The sequence below is a fragment of the Lates calcarifer genome, linkage group LG7_1 (assembly GCF_001640805.2).
Source record: "Lates calcarifer isolate ASB-BC8 linkage group LG7_1, TLL_Latcal_v3, whole genome shotgun sequence".
In the NCBI taxonomy this organism is placed as follows: domain Eukaryota; kingdom Metazoa; phylum Chordata; class Actinopteri; family Centropomidae; genus Lates; species Lates calcarifer.
The window spans coordinates 19,001,974-19,015,603 of record NC_066839.1 but is presented as its reverse complement, the minus strand read 5'-3'; the positions used below and the strand labels follow the sequence as shown (position 1 = coordinate 19,015,603).

General features: G+C 40.9%; 1 protein-coding gene across 2 annotated transcripts; it reads right to left on the bottom strand.

The window, feature by feature from the left end:
• Positions 1 to 35: 35 nt before the first annotated feature.
• znf395b (zinc finger protein 395b) lies at positions 36 to 11,866 on the bottom strand. Of its 2 annotated transcripts, none has more exons than XM_018694796.2 (10): positions 11,559 to 11,866; positions 8,911 to 9,089; positions 8,083 to 8,270; positions 7,885 to 7,997; positions 6,528 to 6,727; positions 6,259 to 6,359; positions 5,590 to 5,881; positions 2,418 to 2,513; positions 1,994 to 2,100; positions 36 to 927 (listed from the first exon to the last, which is right to left on the bottom strand). In XM_018694796.2, the coding sequence occupies exons 2-10, from the start codon at positions 9,040 to 9,042 to the stop codon at positions 816 to 818; spliced, it is 1,341 nt and encodes a 446-aa protein (XP_018550312.1). In that variant the 5' UTR covers positions 9,043 to 9,089; positions 11,559 to 11,866; the 3' UTR covers positions 36 to 815. The 2 variants fall into 2 exon arrangements, with proteins under 2 accessions (XP_018550312.1, XP_018550311.1); XM_018694795.2 differs by having other exon boundaries at positions 5,590 to 5,884; positions 11,559 to 11,864.
• Positions 11,867 to 13,630: the final 1,764 nt, after the last annotated feature.

The window sequence follows — 13,630 nt, the reverse complement described above, 5'->3', positions numbered from 1 at the left end:
TGTCATGCAGAGGAAAAAAAGTTACAAAAAGCGTCTCAAATTCTCAGTGCTTTTTAATGTGTTTGACAATATATTTCCTCTTTTTTTATTGCTATTACAAACTCATTCCTCTAATGCTAGTCCCATTACAACGACTCCATAGCTTCACGGGTAAAACCATATAACACTGGTCATATGCCAACAACATGGGCAGGAAGGAAATCCATTACATGGAAGGAACTTGGTTGAGTCAAACCAAATGTAGCTTATTCTTGTGAGTTTATATTCCGACAAAGTGCCAAAAAACATGAAAATTCCAAAAAAATAATCTGCCCAATACATGGGCTGAACAAGACAATAAAAAAAGGTATAAAATACTCGTATGTAACTCAAAGCACACAATATAATGTACATCATAACCACTGTGTAACCACTGGAAGAGAGGGTTGGAATAAAGAAAACAGCCAAGTACCAGTCTAATAAGGTGGAGCTACAGGGGCAGTAATATGACCTTTGGATAGTAGTAGGAGAGTATTGTAGGCTTAGCACATCACATGGTCAGAGTCAGTCAACAGTTAGCACCATCGCAGACCTCAGTTCTCAGGATCAAGTTACAAAGATACAGAAAACTCAACTTGCATTCCTTTAGGAAAGAAACAAAACAGTCTGAAAGTTAAAAAAAAAAAAAAAACGGAATAAAAGAACAGTTGTTTTTCTTGATGGCTCTCAGGCCCCTGATTTATATCCTCTTTTTGATAAAAGTCTCTTTTATCACTCATCCATCCATCCACCTCTCTGTCTCTCACGCTCTCTCTCATCATCACACAGCTGTTTTTTTAGTCAGGGAAGCGCTGGCAGGCTTTTTTCCAGCGGCAGGCAGTGCACCACTGATCCTTGCGCTCCACTCCGTACACCTTGCGGCACTTTTTGGCCTCCCCACGACCCTTCCTGCAGATGGAGAGACACAAATCGTGAGGATGAGAAGTGATGCGAGAGGGCAGGAGAGGAAAGGGGTGCTACCACAGATACGCAATGTGATCAATCTATATAAAAATGAGAGGGAGGTAAAATAGACTGATAACAAATGAAGAGATGATTGAATCAATTTTATCCTCCCTGGCCGAGCTATGGAAATGTGATTTTACAGACGATACGATAAAATGACGACCTGGAGGAGGCAGATAGTGGACGGATACTGGAATCAAAACAGAAAGCTGCAGAAAAATGTCTGGGCCCAAATCAATAAAGCTTCATTTGTAAAGCTTCATTTACGCTCAATGTTCAAAATATGACACTTTCCTGAGAGTAGTGCTGCAGTGTCTTGATGCACAATCTACATCTCAACTGTCAAATCTAAGAACAGCAGCATCTCCAGCCAAACAAACTTAACAACTTGGAGTGGAACATGTTCACACTCCCAAACTAATACATATACTAATATTGGACATCTAAATCTAAGTTATCCCCATTGGAGGCATTAGCAGTTTGTTTACAACAATAATATTGTGTATTGAGTAAAACATGCATGCATGCATTTGTCCCTCTTCATTAATTTTTTATATTATTGACAGAGAAAATGAAATGAGAGATGAGATGATGCAAATCAGCTAAATATGATCGTTAGCTCCTGTCACAACGATGGATTAGAGGTCTCCTGAGTTGTTGGACTGCGGCAAAAATGTTACGGGACTTAGGTGTGAATCTGAAATATTTTTGGGAGAAAATAAATAAACAACTCAAATAATGTTTGAAACACCCTGTGACATTATAGAAATAAAAGCAACAATAAGAAAATTAAGTTTAGAGCATAATAGCTGATTAGTAATTAGCTAATTAATAGCTAATTAGCATGGTTAGCTTTTGGATTCAAAGTTCTGTTTATTAGCCTTTATTAGCCTCTTATAGATTTATAACTTTGGTTTAGGGTTTTTTTAGCCTTGTTTCAATTTTAATGGCAGGTAAAAAATGTTGTCAGACATTGGACAGTAACAAACTCAGGTATGTGAGGTCTCACCTGAAGGAGCAGTGAGTGCGGGAGGGCGACGCACTCAGAGGCTGGTGCCTGTTCTGCTGGAGCCACTGTTCCCCAACACTGACAGACCGGCAGCGAGGTTTCACCATCTGAGGAGACAGACGACCACAGAATTAATAAAAACAATGTCTGGAATGGACGAAACAGAGAGTCATTACATATGTATACAGTACATACAAATACAGTAAGTCAGAGTTCCTTGTACTATGAAACTTTTGGTTGTTTTTAATCAAACTGACTGATCTGCAGTACATTTAGATGCTGTCACAGCGATATCAGAAGAGATATAGTGAAATCAAATGAAATCAAATATTGGAAAAGTAAATGTTACACAGAGAGCAGATATGTATCTGTGGCAAAAACAAAAGAACAAAACTTGACAGACAGAACAGGACAGCAGACCCACTTGAGTGTTACTGTGGCAAGAGACGGAGGTGGCGGGTGTCCAACCCTGGCAGCCTGGGCTTTTTGGGGCCACAGACACTTGGACGGGGCTACAGGCCTGTAAAGAGCAAAGGAGAGGAGACAGCACATGAGTCAGTGAATCTGCAGGACTTTAAAGTGGCTAACAAACAATTTAGGCACTGGACTAAAACATTTAACCCTGCTTCAACTGATTTCAGAAAAGACAAGATATAAAAACAACAGTAACATACTGTTGGCTGATAACACCTTTCAGTAGATGTGGCTACAATGTTATTTATACAGTCACAGAGCACAGAGAGTACTGAGGGTGAACCAGAGCAGTAAAGCTGTGGTAGTAAAACCAAAATGATTACCTAAAACTTTCTAAAATGATTCATGTAGCAGAGGGAAACAGCTGAGCTGGGTGATAATTCTGTGAGTTTGTCATTACAAGCAACAGATTTCACATTGCACACTCTCATTTCAGCTGTAAATTTAACAATGTCTATATCCTTAAAGCAGCTTTAAGGATTTCACCTAGTTCTTCTGTTCTACCTGATAAACCTATATGACAGCGTGCTAACACAGTAATGTTATTCAGAAGAGCAAAATGTACACCACCTAGAAAGCTAATAACATAACCCACTTTAAGTTATATTTTTTCTTGTATATTTACAGCTCAAATTGGTACAGGAGGCTGTTGCCCTAATTATCACTAGCACCAAGAGCTATTAACATTCTAGCCAACTTACACTGACCATCTGTTAGGTTCCAGACACATGACTCCAACACAAAAATTCCTGAACTTGAAACACAGATTTTATCCTCCTCATGTGAACCAATCAATACCTGGCTTTTGATTCTATCCATTTGCTGTAATAAAGAGGCAACATGAGCAATGGCACAAATGAAATCTTTTCCAGTGAAGTTATTCTCATTTCCTCTGCTCTATTTCTCCTCCCTGTGCAACCCTGAAACTCTCTGAGCAAAGCACGTCTACACTCCTAAACAAAATTTGTGGAAAATGCACTCATATCCACAAAATAAAACATGGTGAGTCTAAGTATGTGCTGTTATAACCCTGCATGTGACAGTGAGTGTGCATATATCAGAAAAGAAATGTGCCCATGTGAGATAAATGCTGCGGTCAGGCATTTCAAGCCACAAGCCTCCAGCAGCCACGACACACACAGAAACTGTGCTCGACCAGAGACACTGACCCACAATTCACCCTGCACTGTTGCTCAGGCAGGAACCCCACTAGATTTCTGCACGTGTTAGGAAATTAAAGACAAATGTGCTACAAAATGGACACTTTTTATAACATCTGTATCATATGAAAAATGGAAAAAAAATAATGTGTTTTTTCAACATTTGCTAGCATTACATTTATATTTACTTATTTTAGAAAGTTCCTAGGTTGAATCAGTTTAAAATGGGCATGGATACATTTACAGAGTCCTAACTGTTGTACAACTACACTGGAAGAATTCATGTAGTGCTTTTCTGCCTCTTACAGGCTGCTTTGAGTCTAGTCTCCTTGGGGAAGCGAGCATGCCGACAGCTTACTCTCTCACTGTCACAAAGCATCCATTTACATGCTCAGTGGTACAGGGTAAATGCAGGTCACCAGTAAAATGTGCTGCTTTGTGATGCATAAACAGAGTTGTAGCTCACTGGCTCTTTACAAGGGTATCTGCATGGGGGGTGCTGGATAAGGAGGACTTCTGGAACAACACCATGATCATGTAACATGAGACTCCTGCACAGAAACACCAGTAAAATGAAGACAAAGTACTTTTTTTTTTACTATTTTCCTTTTCATTTACAGCCTGATTTCAGAGATGATTGAATTTGGGCGATGGGAAGCTGAGACTTTTGGAAGGTCAATTCCTGTAGTCACACACAAAAAAATACGCCGACAACTTAATAATTCATGCTAACAAGAAACATGCTGTCTCCTTTCATCGCTCTCAAAAACTTCCATCTCCCAAAACATTCTCCTCTTCCCGAGAACTCAAATTCTTCATTCTTTATTGAAATTACGGATTACATTATTATTCAGTGTGTCAAGACTTAAAGAGGTATTTTCTGCTAAAACTCAACATAACCAAACTCAAAAATTCCCAGACATAATCCCAACTGTCTCTCCGGTCAGATTTGAACACTCTACAAATTGAATTCAGACAGTAACAAAGCATAAAAAACTGGATTAGGTTGGCGAGTTTTATAGCATCTACATCTACCCACATAACACTAATCAATTATCTGGCCACATGAAACAGAGGATGAAACATATTTACTAGTTGTGGTCTGGGAGGATCCTTTGTCATGCCATTAGCTAGATGTGACAAATGTAAAGATGTTATATAATAAAAGTTTACACTTCAGGATAAAATAATCTGCATACCATTGGATCAAAAAAACACTGGTAACCATTTTGTCAAATTCCATCTACTGACAAAGACTGGAATGAGGTTGAAAGCACTGGGAAAAAAAGTTAGCAAGTGAACCTTGACTTAAAGTAATAGCTTGATATTTGAGGAAATACGCTTTTTGTCAAATAGGGAAGATTGATGATTCTCAGTCCTGTTCATTAAAAGTGACTTTCCAAGGTCAACTCATGAGCCCCTTTCACACAAGAGATCATGCTATATTGGCGTTAAGAAGACCCTTCATCACACCACCTTTGCTTTTATGCAGATGTCGATTTGGCTTTGTGACTACCTCTACTCAAAGGTGGGACCACAATACCCTGCATTCTGCCTTTGTACCTTTTATACAGAACGAACACTGGTGCAGTATTGGTATTGGTATATAATATATGGTTCAATAATAAGCACATTTCCAAAAATGTTGAGAAATGTCCAATTTTTAAAAATGTCTACACTCCTCATATGCAAATTCAAAAGAAAAGATGGGGTGAAGCTACAACAAGCATTGTTTCCTAACATTGTAAAAGAAAAACTGATGTTTTTGTATTTCACTTTTATTTGCTGACCTTTAGTAGAAATAACATAATCCCCAAATGATTCAGATCTTCCAAGAGGATTTATTGGCAGGGAAACATTATTAGACATTAATAGTTTGTTTGGCTCTAAACTAATTTACTTTCTGCCAGTCAGCGGGCCAGAAGCCCTCAGAAAAACTGGAAACAATACCACTGCACCCACCTGATAGAGATGTTCTGAGTGGATCTGCCAAAAGCTGCTGGGGGCCGACTGGCTGAGTGGACTGGGCCTGCTCGGCCCCAGCCCAGAGCTGGAGTTGGACCTGGGCCTGTGAGCTGGGGGGATCTGGAGCTCTGAGCCCGACGGAGAACCACAAGAGGCCCAGCTGAGATGAGAGGATGAGGCCTGGCCCAGAGCCTGCTGGGAAGGTGCTGCAGTGGTGCTGGCATCCATGGACTCACAGGAGATCTTGGTGTAGTAGAAGTCCTCCTCTCTCTGGGACTGATCTGATCCACTGCTGTGTGTGTGGTACGGACAGAGCAGCCAACACAAAGGGAGGAAAGAGTGACTTGATGTTTGGAGTCTTATGAAAAGCAGCACTCACTGATGTAAAGTCTCAAAAATGTTTCACCACTTCCCCTTACTAAGTTAGAGACATCAGTCAGTAAAAACTTTATTCCCTCTTGTTTTTTTAATGTTGTTTTCCGATTCTACAGTGCTAAACTAAAGTGTGCTAAGCTAAAAAAAACTGTCATTTTACCGGGCAAAACATGCGAGCTGCTGGAACACGGCGGCCCCAATTGTTTAGCTTATTTGTGTTATATGTGTATTGTTTCAACATATAAAACATATCCCCATCCCTAATAAGCCTGTGCTGAGATGCCAGCTCACCCCAGGTGCAGCACACGGATGTGTCGTTTTATTCCAACTGAAGATGTGAGCACTTTGCCACAACTGGGCCACAGACACTTGTACACCCCTCTGAAGGAGCTCTGTGGGATAGAGAACACAGCACAGGTAAAGCACAGGAGGGAGTGTGGATCAGAAAAGAAACATACAGAGAGACACCAAGTGTGGAGAGGCAATAATCTCCATCATATGATGCTACAACTTCATCAGTGAACATTTTTAAGGCGACCAGGTACAGCGACTGTATGTACCTTTGGCTTTTTGGCACTGAGCTCCTCTCCCTGCTCTATTTCCATGTGCAGGCCTTCATCAGGGCTGCTGTCCACCTCAGTGACTGACGGCGAGGGGGTGGGGCTCACATTACCATGGTCCCAGCTCCAGTAGCCACTGCTGCCGCTGTCAGAGAGCTCACCTCCACCACACTCCATGTCAGCTGACGATGATGAGCCAGCTGGAAAACAGGAGGATTCACAGGAAGTTATTTTAAAAAAAAAAACCCTGTTTGCCACACTCAGTGACCTATTTTCTCCCAATTTTGTAAAGATGCTAATATCCTGAAAGGAAACAGCGGTGAGTTAGTGATGCTGGTTCAACCTTGCACAAACTCGCCAATAATATTTCACTGTGACGATATACCTTATGGTTCAGATTTCAAACACTCCCTGTTATTTGTGATGAAAATAGGTACTGTGTATGTGGGACTGCTCTCTTCCTCTCTGTCCATGCTACAGAGAGCAGCAGGTGTCACACACCTGTGCCAAGGTTGTGACGCGTGTTTTACCATCATTTTAGCCTCTCTTTACTCGCTCTTTGCTCCATTCCCTATTCAGTGAGTTTGTTTATCACCTTGCTACAAAACCAAATAAATAAATAAATAAAAATCATCATGATTTAATGTATATTACAGCTATAGCTACTGTGTCAGTCCTGCCAGTTTCTTTATTTATCATGTGTACTGTAAGTACTGCAGGACTTTCAAAACACCATGGAAGATTTGCAACAAGGGAGAACTCAAAATTCACTAAATTCAATGCACTCACAGGTACGTGCTGCTACAGCCTAACTTGGTCTGATGTGACCAGTAGCTTATAGCCGCTAATATTAGCTAAGTTAGCTCAAGTTAATGTGGTTTCTTGCCAGGGGTGGGTGGTGGTCATGGTCACTTGCCAAGAATGTTAATGGTTAATCAATCAATAATTTGCTAAGATCATATGAACAACTTCTGGGTTGCCAGGTTGGGAAAACTTTGACTGGGACGACTGACCACCTCCTTGGACCAAAATGTACAGAAGTGATTAATGCTTAAAACTGCAGACTTGATTATTCAAACTTTTTATAAATAACTTATTAATGTTTACAACTCCTGGATTTGTGCTTTATTAAAAGGTGAGAAACCCATTAACAACATTTATAACTGCCCCATTATCAAATAGGAAGGATGACCACCTGCCAAAGGGATTTTTTATGACATGATAAATGGTAAATGGTCTTTTAACCTTCAATAAAGCCATTAGTTACGACCTTTATGCCCTTTATAAAGTATGTCTGAAGTGATACTGAAAAAAGCAGAGAAATGATGAGGCTGTGTGTTGGCGAGGTGAGACAGACCTGGTCCAGGATCTGTCTGTGGAAGACTCTGGACCACGGGGCTACAGGACAGACTGGTCAGAACCATGGCGGCCATGATCTCGTCCATCTCCACTGACTCTGGGCTGCGGAAGCTGGAGACAGCATCCAAGAAGAACCATTAGACTGGTGTGATTAAGTTCACACTCACACTCTTAACACAGGTAAGTACCCCCTCACCTGTGCGCCACCTCTCCAGTAGCCGACATGTTGTTGGGGTGCACTGTGGGTCCCACGGTTTGCGGGGGAGCGGCCAGGTTGCTCCAGCCTCGTTCGGCCTCCCTCTGCAGGTGAACTGATGTTTTGTTCTTGTGATGCCCCCTCTCTATGAATGCTTTCTCAGTCTGGATACAGCTCTGTGCACGTACCTTTAAACAGAAGTATTACAATGATAAGATCCAACTTAAAGTTAAAGTTGCTCTGGTTCACTTCATCATTAACCTTCTAGCCAGTAAATCAGTGGAGGCTGACATGGACAGACATACTCTGTTGAGGCCTTATTTGGGATAAGCTGTTTACATGACTCTTTGATATCCTGCAACTGTTGCCATGAATAAATCAGTTAAGAGAATATTTCCTGTCCATCTGTGGCGTCCTGCCTGCTGACAGCACGATCTGCCAGCAAAACAGTATGAAAAGGAAACGGCTGCCAACCTCTGACCAGGCAGTACACTACATCTAACACAGGGGAAAGAACTGATGATCCCATTTGTGGGAGAACTTCCTTTTTCTCAGTAAGGATTTAAACTTGCTGTCATGTTTTTATTATCTTGAAAATGCACCTATCATGTGATGTGAGCCTCAACTTCAGAAGTTGATACCAACATTTTGCATGGTAGTGTCTGGTGATAGGTGTACTTAGAGGTTTTTAAATGAGTGAATCAGTAAACTACTGAATAGACAGGGGTGGGATGATTGACAAAAGCATCTAAATACCGCCACAAATAACAAACACAAACTGGGAAAACAAATCATCTATTCTCTGAATATGAGCCTCTGTAAACTCACCACAGTCTGCTGCATGTCAGGCCCGTTGCGGTTGTGCGTCGTTGTAGCGTTGCAGGCCTGTAGTCCTGACGGGCATGCTGCCGTCCCGCCTGGCCCTGCTCCAGCTCTGTACTCAGGTCCCATAGCTGCCATGGTGCTGCTGCACGCAGTGAGGGGACTCAGCACAGTGTCACACCTTCCTGCAGACAAGACAACAGGGATGACACGAGGTTTAAACCAATCCGATTATCTGACCTCATTTTAAAATGATTCTACAACAGTGAAATATTTCTAAAACTGCCTATTAGGGGGCACTCCTGTGAGTTAGTAAAAAATTGGGAAATTCACAAAAGGAAATTAAAAAATGGTCAAAATCAAAGCAACAGATATCATAGTATACTGATTTTTAATCTCTTATATGGGTCAAGCTTGGAAGTGAAGGCTACATTCCCCATAATGCACCTCAATGGTGTCTTTCATCTGACATCATCAAGGTTGTTTTTCCAGAGTTGACAAGGCTCCTCCAAAAGACAGAGGACATTATACAACTGTTTTCACAAGCAGACTAGTAGACTGAAAGTTTATATTATGTTTATATTATATAGTATTCCCTATAACTGTCCTCAAGTAACTTTCGTTGTAATATTTGTGCAGCTTCCTTCTTAAAAGCAAAAAATGACAAAGGTTTATGGTTATTTTCAGTTGGAGAGAATATGCTCTGAATGTACCATGGCACCAAGTGTTAAATGGTTCCTATGATGAATAAATATGTTGGTCTAAACAGACCCTCACTCCATCTTGCATCTCTCTGCCTGAGTGCAGAGCAACACTGCAGGAAATTTGAAAATAGTTGCAGTAATTTGAAGTTGACACAGACTCGTGTGGATTTAGATTGTAGCTGAACCCAAATCTTGGTCTAGTTTCGTTGTCTACTCTGTTAAGCTGATAACTGCTTCCATAGACATCTGGGTGCATTCACTGTAGCCTGTCTTCCACTGGGGTAAAATGGGGGCAATGCTGCATTCAAGACACGTTGGAATCTTACTGATGAAACTGGGGAATGGCTCAAAGCAGTGTTTTTTTTTTTTTAGCATTCACCATCTATGATTTAGTCTAGTGGTATGGTAATTCTAGGCTGTCAAACTCAGTTACAGGAGTTTCTTGAAGGACCTGTCAGTTCTGATCAGCTGCTCACACTAGACCTGCATGATCAAAAGAATCACATTAGCTAAATGAGTACATTTGAGTTTACATTAAAGCAAAAATAAATACATTCTTGAAAAAACTCAATATTGATAGTCGATTAATTTTGTAAAGCAAAAATATTTTCGTTTCCAGATTCTCAGATATGAGATTATGCTGCTTTTCTCAGTTTTACATTGTTGGGAACTGAGTATCCTTCTGTTTTAGTTGATATCTGGGGGAAAAAGCTATTTTTGAGGGGTATTTTCACTATCTCCTAAGGAATAAATTATTCATTGATTAATCAAAAGATTATTTGCTGGATTAATTAATTATGACAATAACTGCTTGGTGCAGTCCTTAATGACAACACTAATGTTTTATCATTCTCATTCTTCTTACTGTCATTAAATATACATAAAAAACAACAGCACATTAGCATACAACAATAAACTGTTACATAAACACACAGCTGGGCTCTGAAACAGCACTTATACTACTTTACACTGCATGATATGAGGCTGTTTCAAAAACGAAATAATGTAAAACAGAAATTCACTATTATTGCTGAAGTGAAGTGGGGGCTCGGTGCTATATCCTCAAGTTGTGTACTCGTTGAAAACCTTCGTCTAACTGTATTTTCAACAGGAAAGCTGTAATCTCCAACCCTGTCCTATGGACACGAACGCAGCATAAAGCCCGATTTTTCCCCACCTTTCCACCAATCGGCGCCAAGTTTCAGTAGTAAACAAGCGCCACAGTGTGGGCGGGGCGCCACAGCTGATTGGCTGCGCTCTTATTTTCAGGTACACACCTCCTTTCTGACAACGTGTTCAGACACGAGTTTCGCCGGGAGGGACTGAGCTGGACGGAGGGTTACTGATAGAAATAACATTATTATTAACACGAAGTGAGACCAAACCGAACCCAAAAAGTGAAATCGCACAAAATGAGACATTGTGCAGAGATGAACAAAGGGCTGTGACTGCAGTATGGAGGAACACTGTTGCTAAAATTATTTAAATAAATAAATAACGTCATCCACCTACTGATATAGTAGAGGTAAAATACAATTGAAATCAAACTAATAGGTGCACAATTGCGTCTGTCGTGTGTTACAATACACGCATTTCAATATAACGCAGTGAAGATTTCTGTGTAAGCACCGCACATTTGAGGCAAGTTACACACGGCGACAGAGCCCCAAAGGAAGCAGGTAACACTTTTTCAAATGAATATCTAATGAATAGAGTTTACAGTGGTGGTTATGGTGTGTTTTAGGACAATAACCGACTAGAAGTCACAGTTTAACACGCGTCAACTACATCACTGATCTCCACCCGGCAACGCAGATTGAGATCAGGAGAAACACCCCCTCCCTCCCTCCACCCCCAGCTCACAGCGCTGAAGGAAAACAACATATTTTTTCCTGTGCTCGCTGCAAAAAACTAAAAACCTCAGCCCAACAAAAACATGTTTGCACTCACTCGCTCGGCGGAGAGCTCGGTCTTGCACCGTCCCGTCGGAGCTGCAGCAGCGGGTCGATTAGCTGCCTTGGCTGTCCCGCCGCTCGCCGGCTCTTCAGTCTGCCGGTGGGGGTAGAGAAAAGGAGGTTGGTCGGATACGCGCCTACGTGTGTCTGCTTGGTGGACCAATGCCGGGGGTGACAGCTGGGCAGAGCGCAGAGATAGCGGCCTGCAGCGCGCCGTGCACGAGAGGATGATCTAGGTGAGGGGTTACCAGAGCAGCAGCAGCAACAGCAGCAGCATCCTCACTGTCTGTCTGCGTGTCTGCCTGTTTGTCTGTGAGTCAAAGGCACTGCATGATTATTCATCTGATGTCTCTCAGTCACATGAGCTTCAGAAATGGTGTTGATGGTGTGGATTCTGTCATTAGTAAATACAGAAATAACACAACAAAAAAGAGATTAGAGTTCAGATGTTAAGTGTAAAAAATATTGCATTAAGATTAAAATGATTAAGAATTGAGGGTATTTTTTAAAAACACATTTTACATACAATCATCAGTGCAGATAATATATATATATATATATAGTATGCAATGTATATATGATACCAAATGCATAAAATAAGATATTTTTTTTTATCATGTCTGTAAACTGTTATTAATCTGATACAGAAAAAGAGCTGTCTGTAATTTTTTAAACCATTAACTGGACCCCTTCATGCACCATTGACAGTAATAGAGCTGCTGACTCTATGGTATACAGCATATCAACCCCCAGTGTCACATGATAAATTGCCCACATAGAGATCAAATACGACTTTTATGTGTGTTTCTGCGCCCATGCCCCTGTGTGTGTTTGAGAGACCGGATTAGTGTTGGCTGTCTGCACCCTTTCCACCAGACATCCAGTCAGCAGGGATTTTAGGGTCTGAGCACCGACACAGTCAGAGGGAGAGAGAGAGAGAGTAACCCAATCCTAGTCCCAGTCTGATTCCTAAACTAGACAGAATTCCTTCCCTTCCTGTTTCATTTCATTAATGACACCATGTAACCTTGGCTGGCAACTGCCTTGACTGGTTAGGCAGATTGAGATTTATATTTATATATTTACATAGCAGGAGTTAACCAAGTAAACATTTATAGAAATTAGAGCACAATGGATTTTAACAAGACATTGTTATTGTACAAAAGGTATAATGATTTAGTGTTTTTTTTGGGCCAATATTGTTTTCAATTTAGATTGTTGGTAGTGTTGCCCACAGTTTGGATGGAGCCTGGAAATTGAGTGAAGTCCAATTTAAGGTCATTACAAAATGATTTATCCTGCATATGAAACAATGGTACCTTCTCTGAAACAAGGCTGAGAGTCTCCAGCCACACTTGCAAATGACAGTGCTCTCATGCTGATGTGTAGCAGGTCTAATGTTTACCATGTTTGCCGTCTTAGCTTAACATGTTTGCATGCTAAGATTTGCTACTTAACACAGAAAACAACTGTTCCTGATGGGAATGTTGTTAGTGGTAACGATTCTCCAAATCCAAGGTTCGGTTCAGACCTCAATTTAAATCTTCTCACACTGACTTGAATGTGCCTAACGGGGGTCTGCAGTCGGATTAAATAGGATAATAAGGACTCAACGGGGTGCATCCTTCCATATCGCGATAAGGTGCTGGTCTCGGTTTCAGAATCGTTACAACCCTAGTCATTAGTTTTGCAGGTATTTGGTCAGAAAACAAAGAACTGGACCTGTAACATGAATCTCTGTACCAAACTTCATGTCAATACATCCATCCCACAAGTGTAACCCTAATGATGTCATTAAACGAAAAGTCAGGGGATCACCAAGTCACCATGACTCATTATTTGGAAACCTGTGAATGTCTGTGTAATAGTGCCAATCCATCCTTCAGATGTTGAAATATTTCACTGGACAAACTACATTTTTAACCTGCTGGTGGTGCTGTTATTTTGTCTCAGCAATCCACCCAATAATATTTGAGCCATTCACAAAAACAAACAAACAAACTGTAATTTAGTAAAAGTCAAGAGATCCACAAAGTCAGAAGATTTAATGCTCTGAGGAACAGTAAT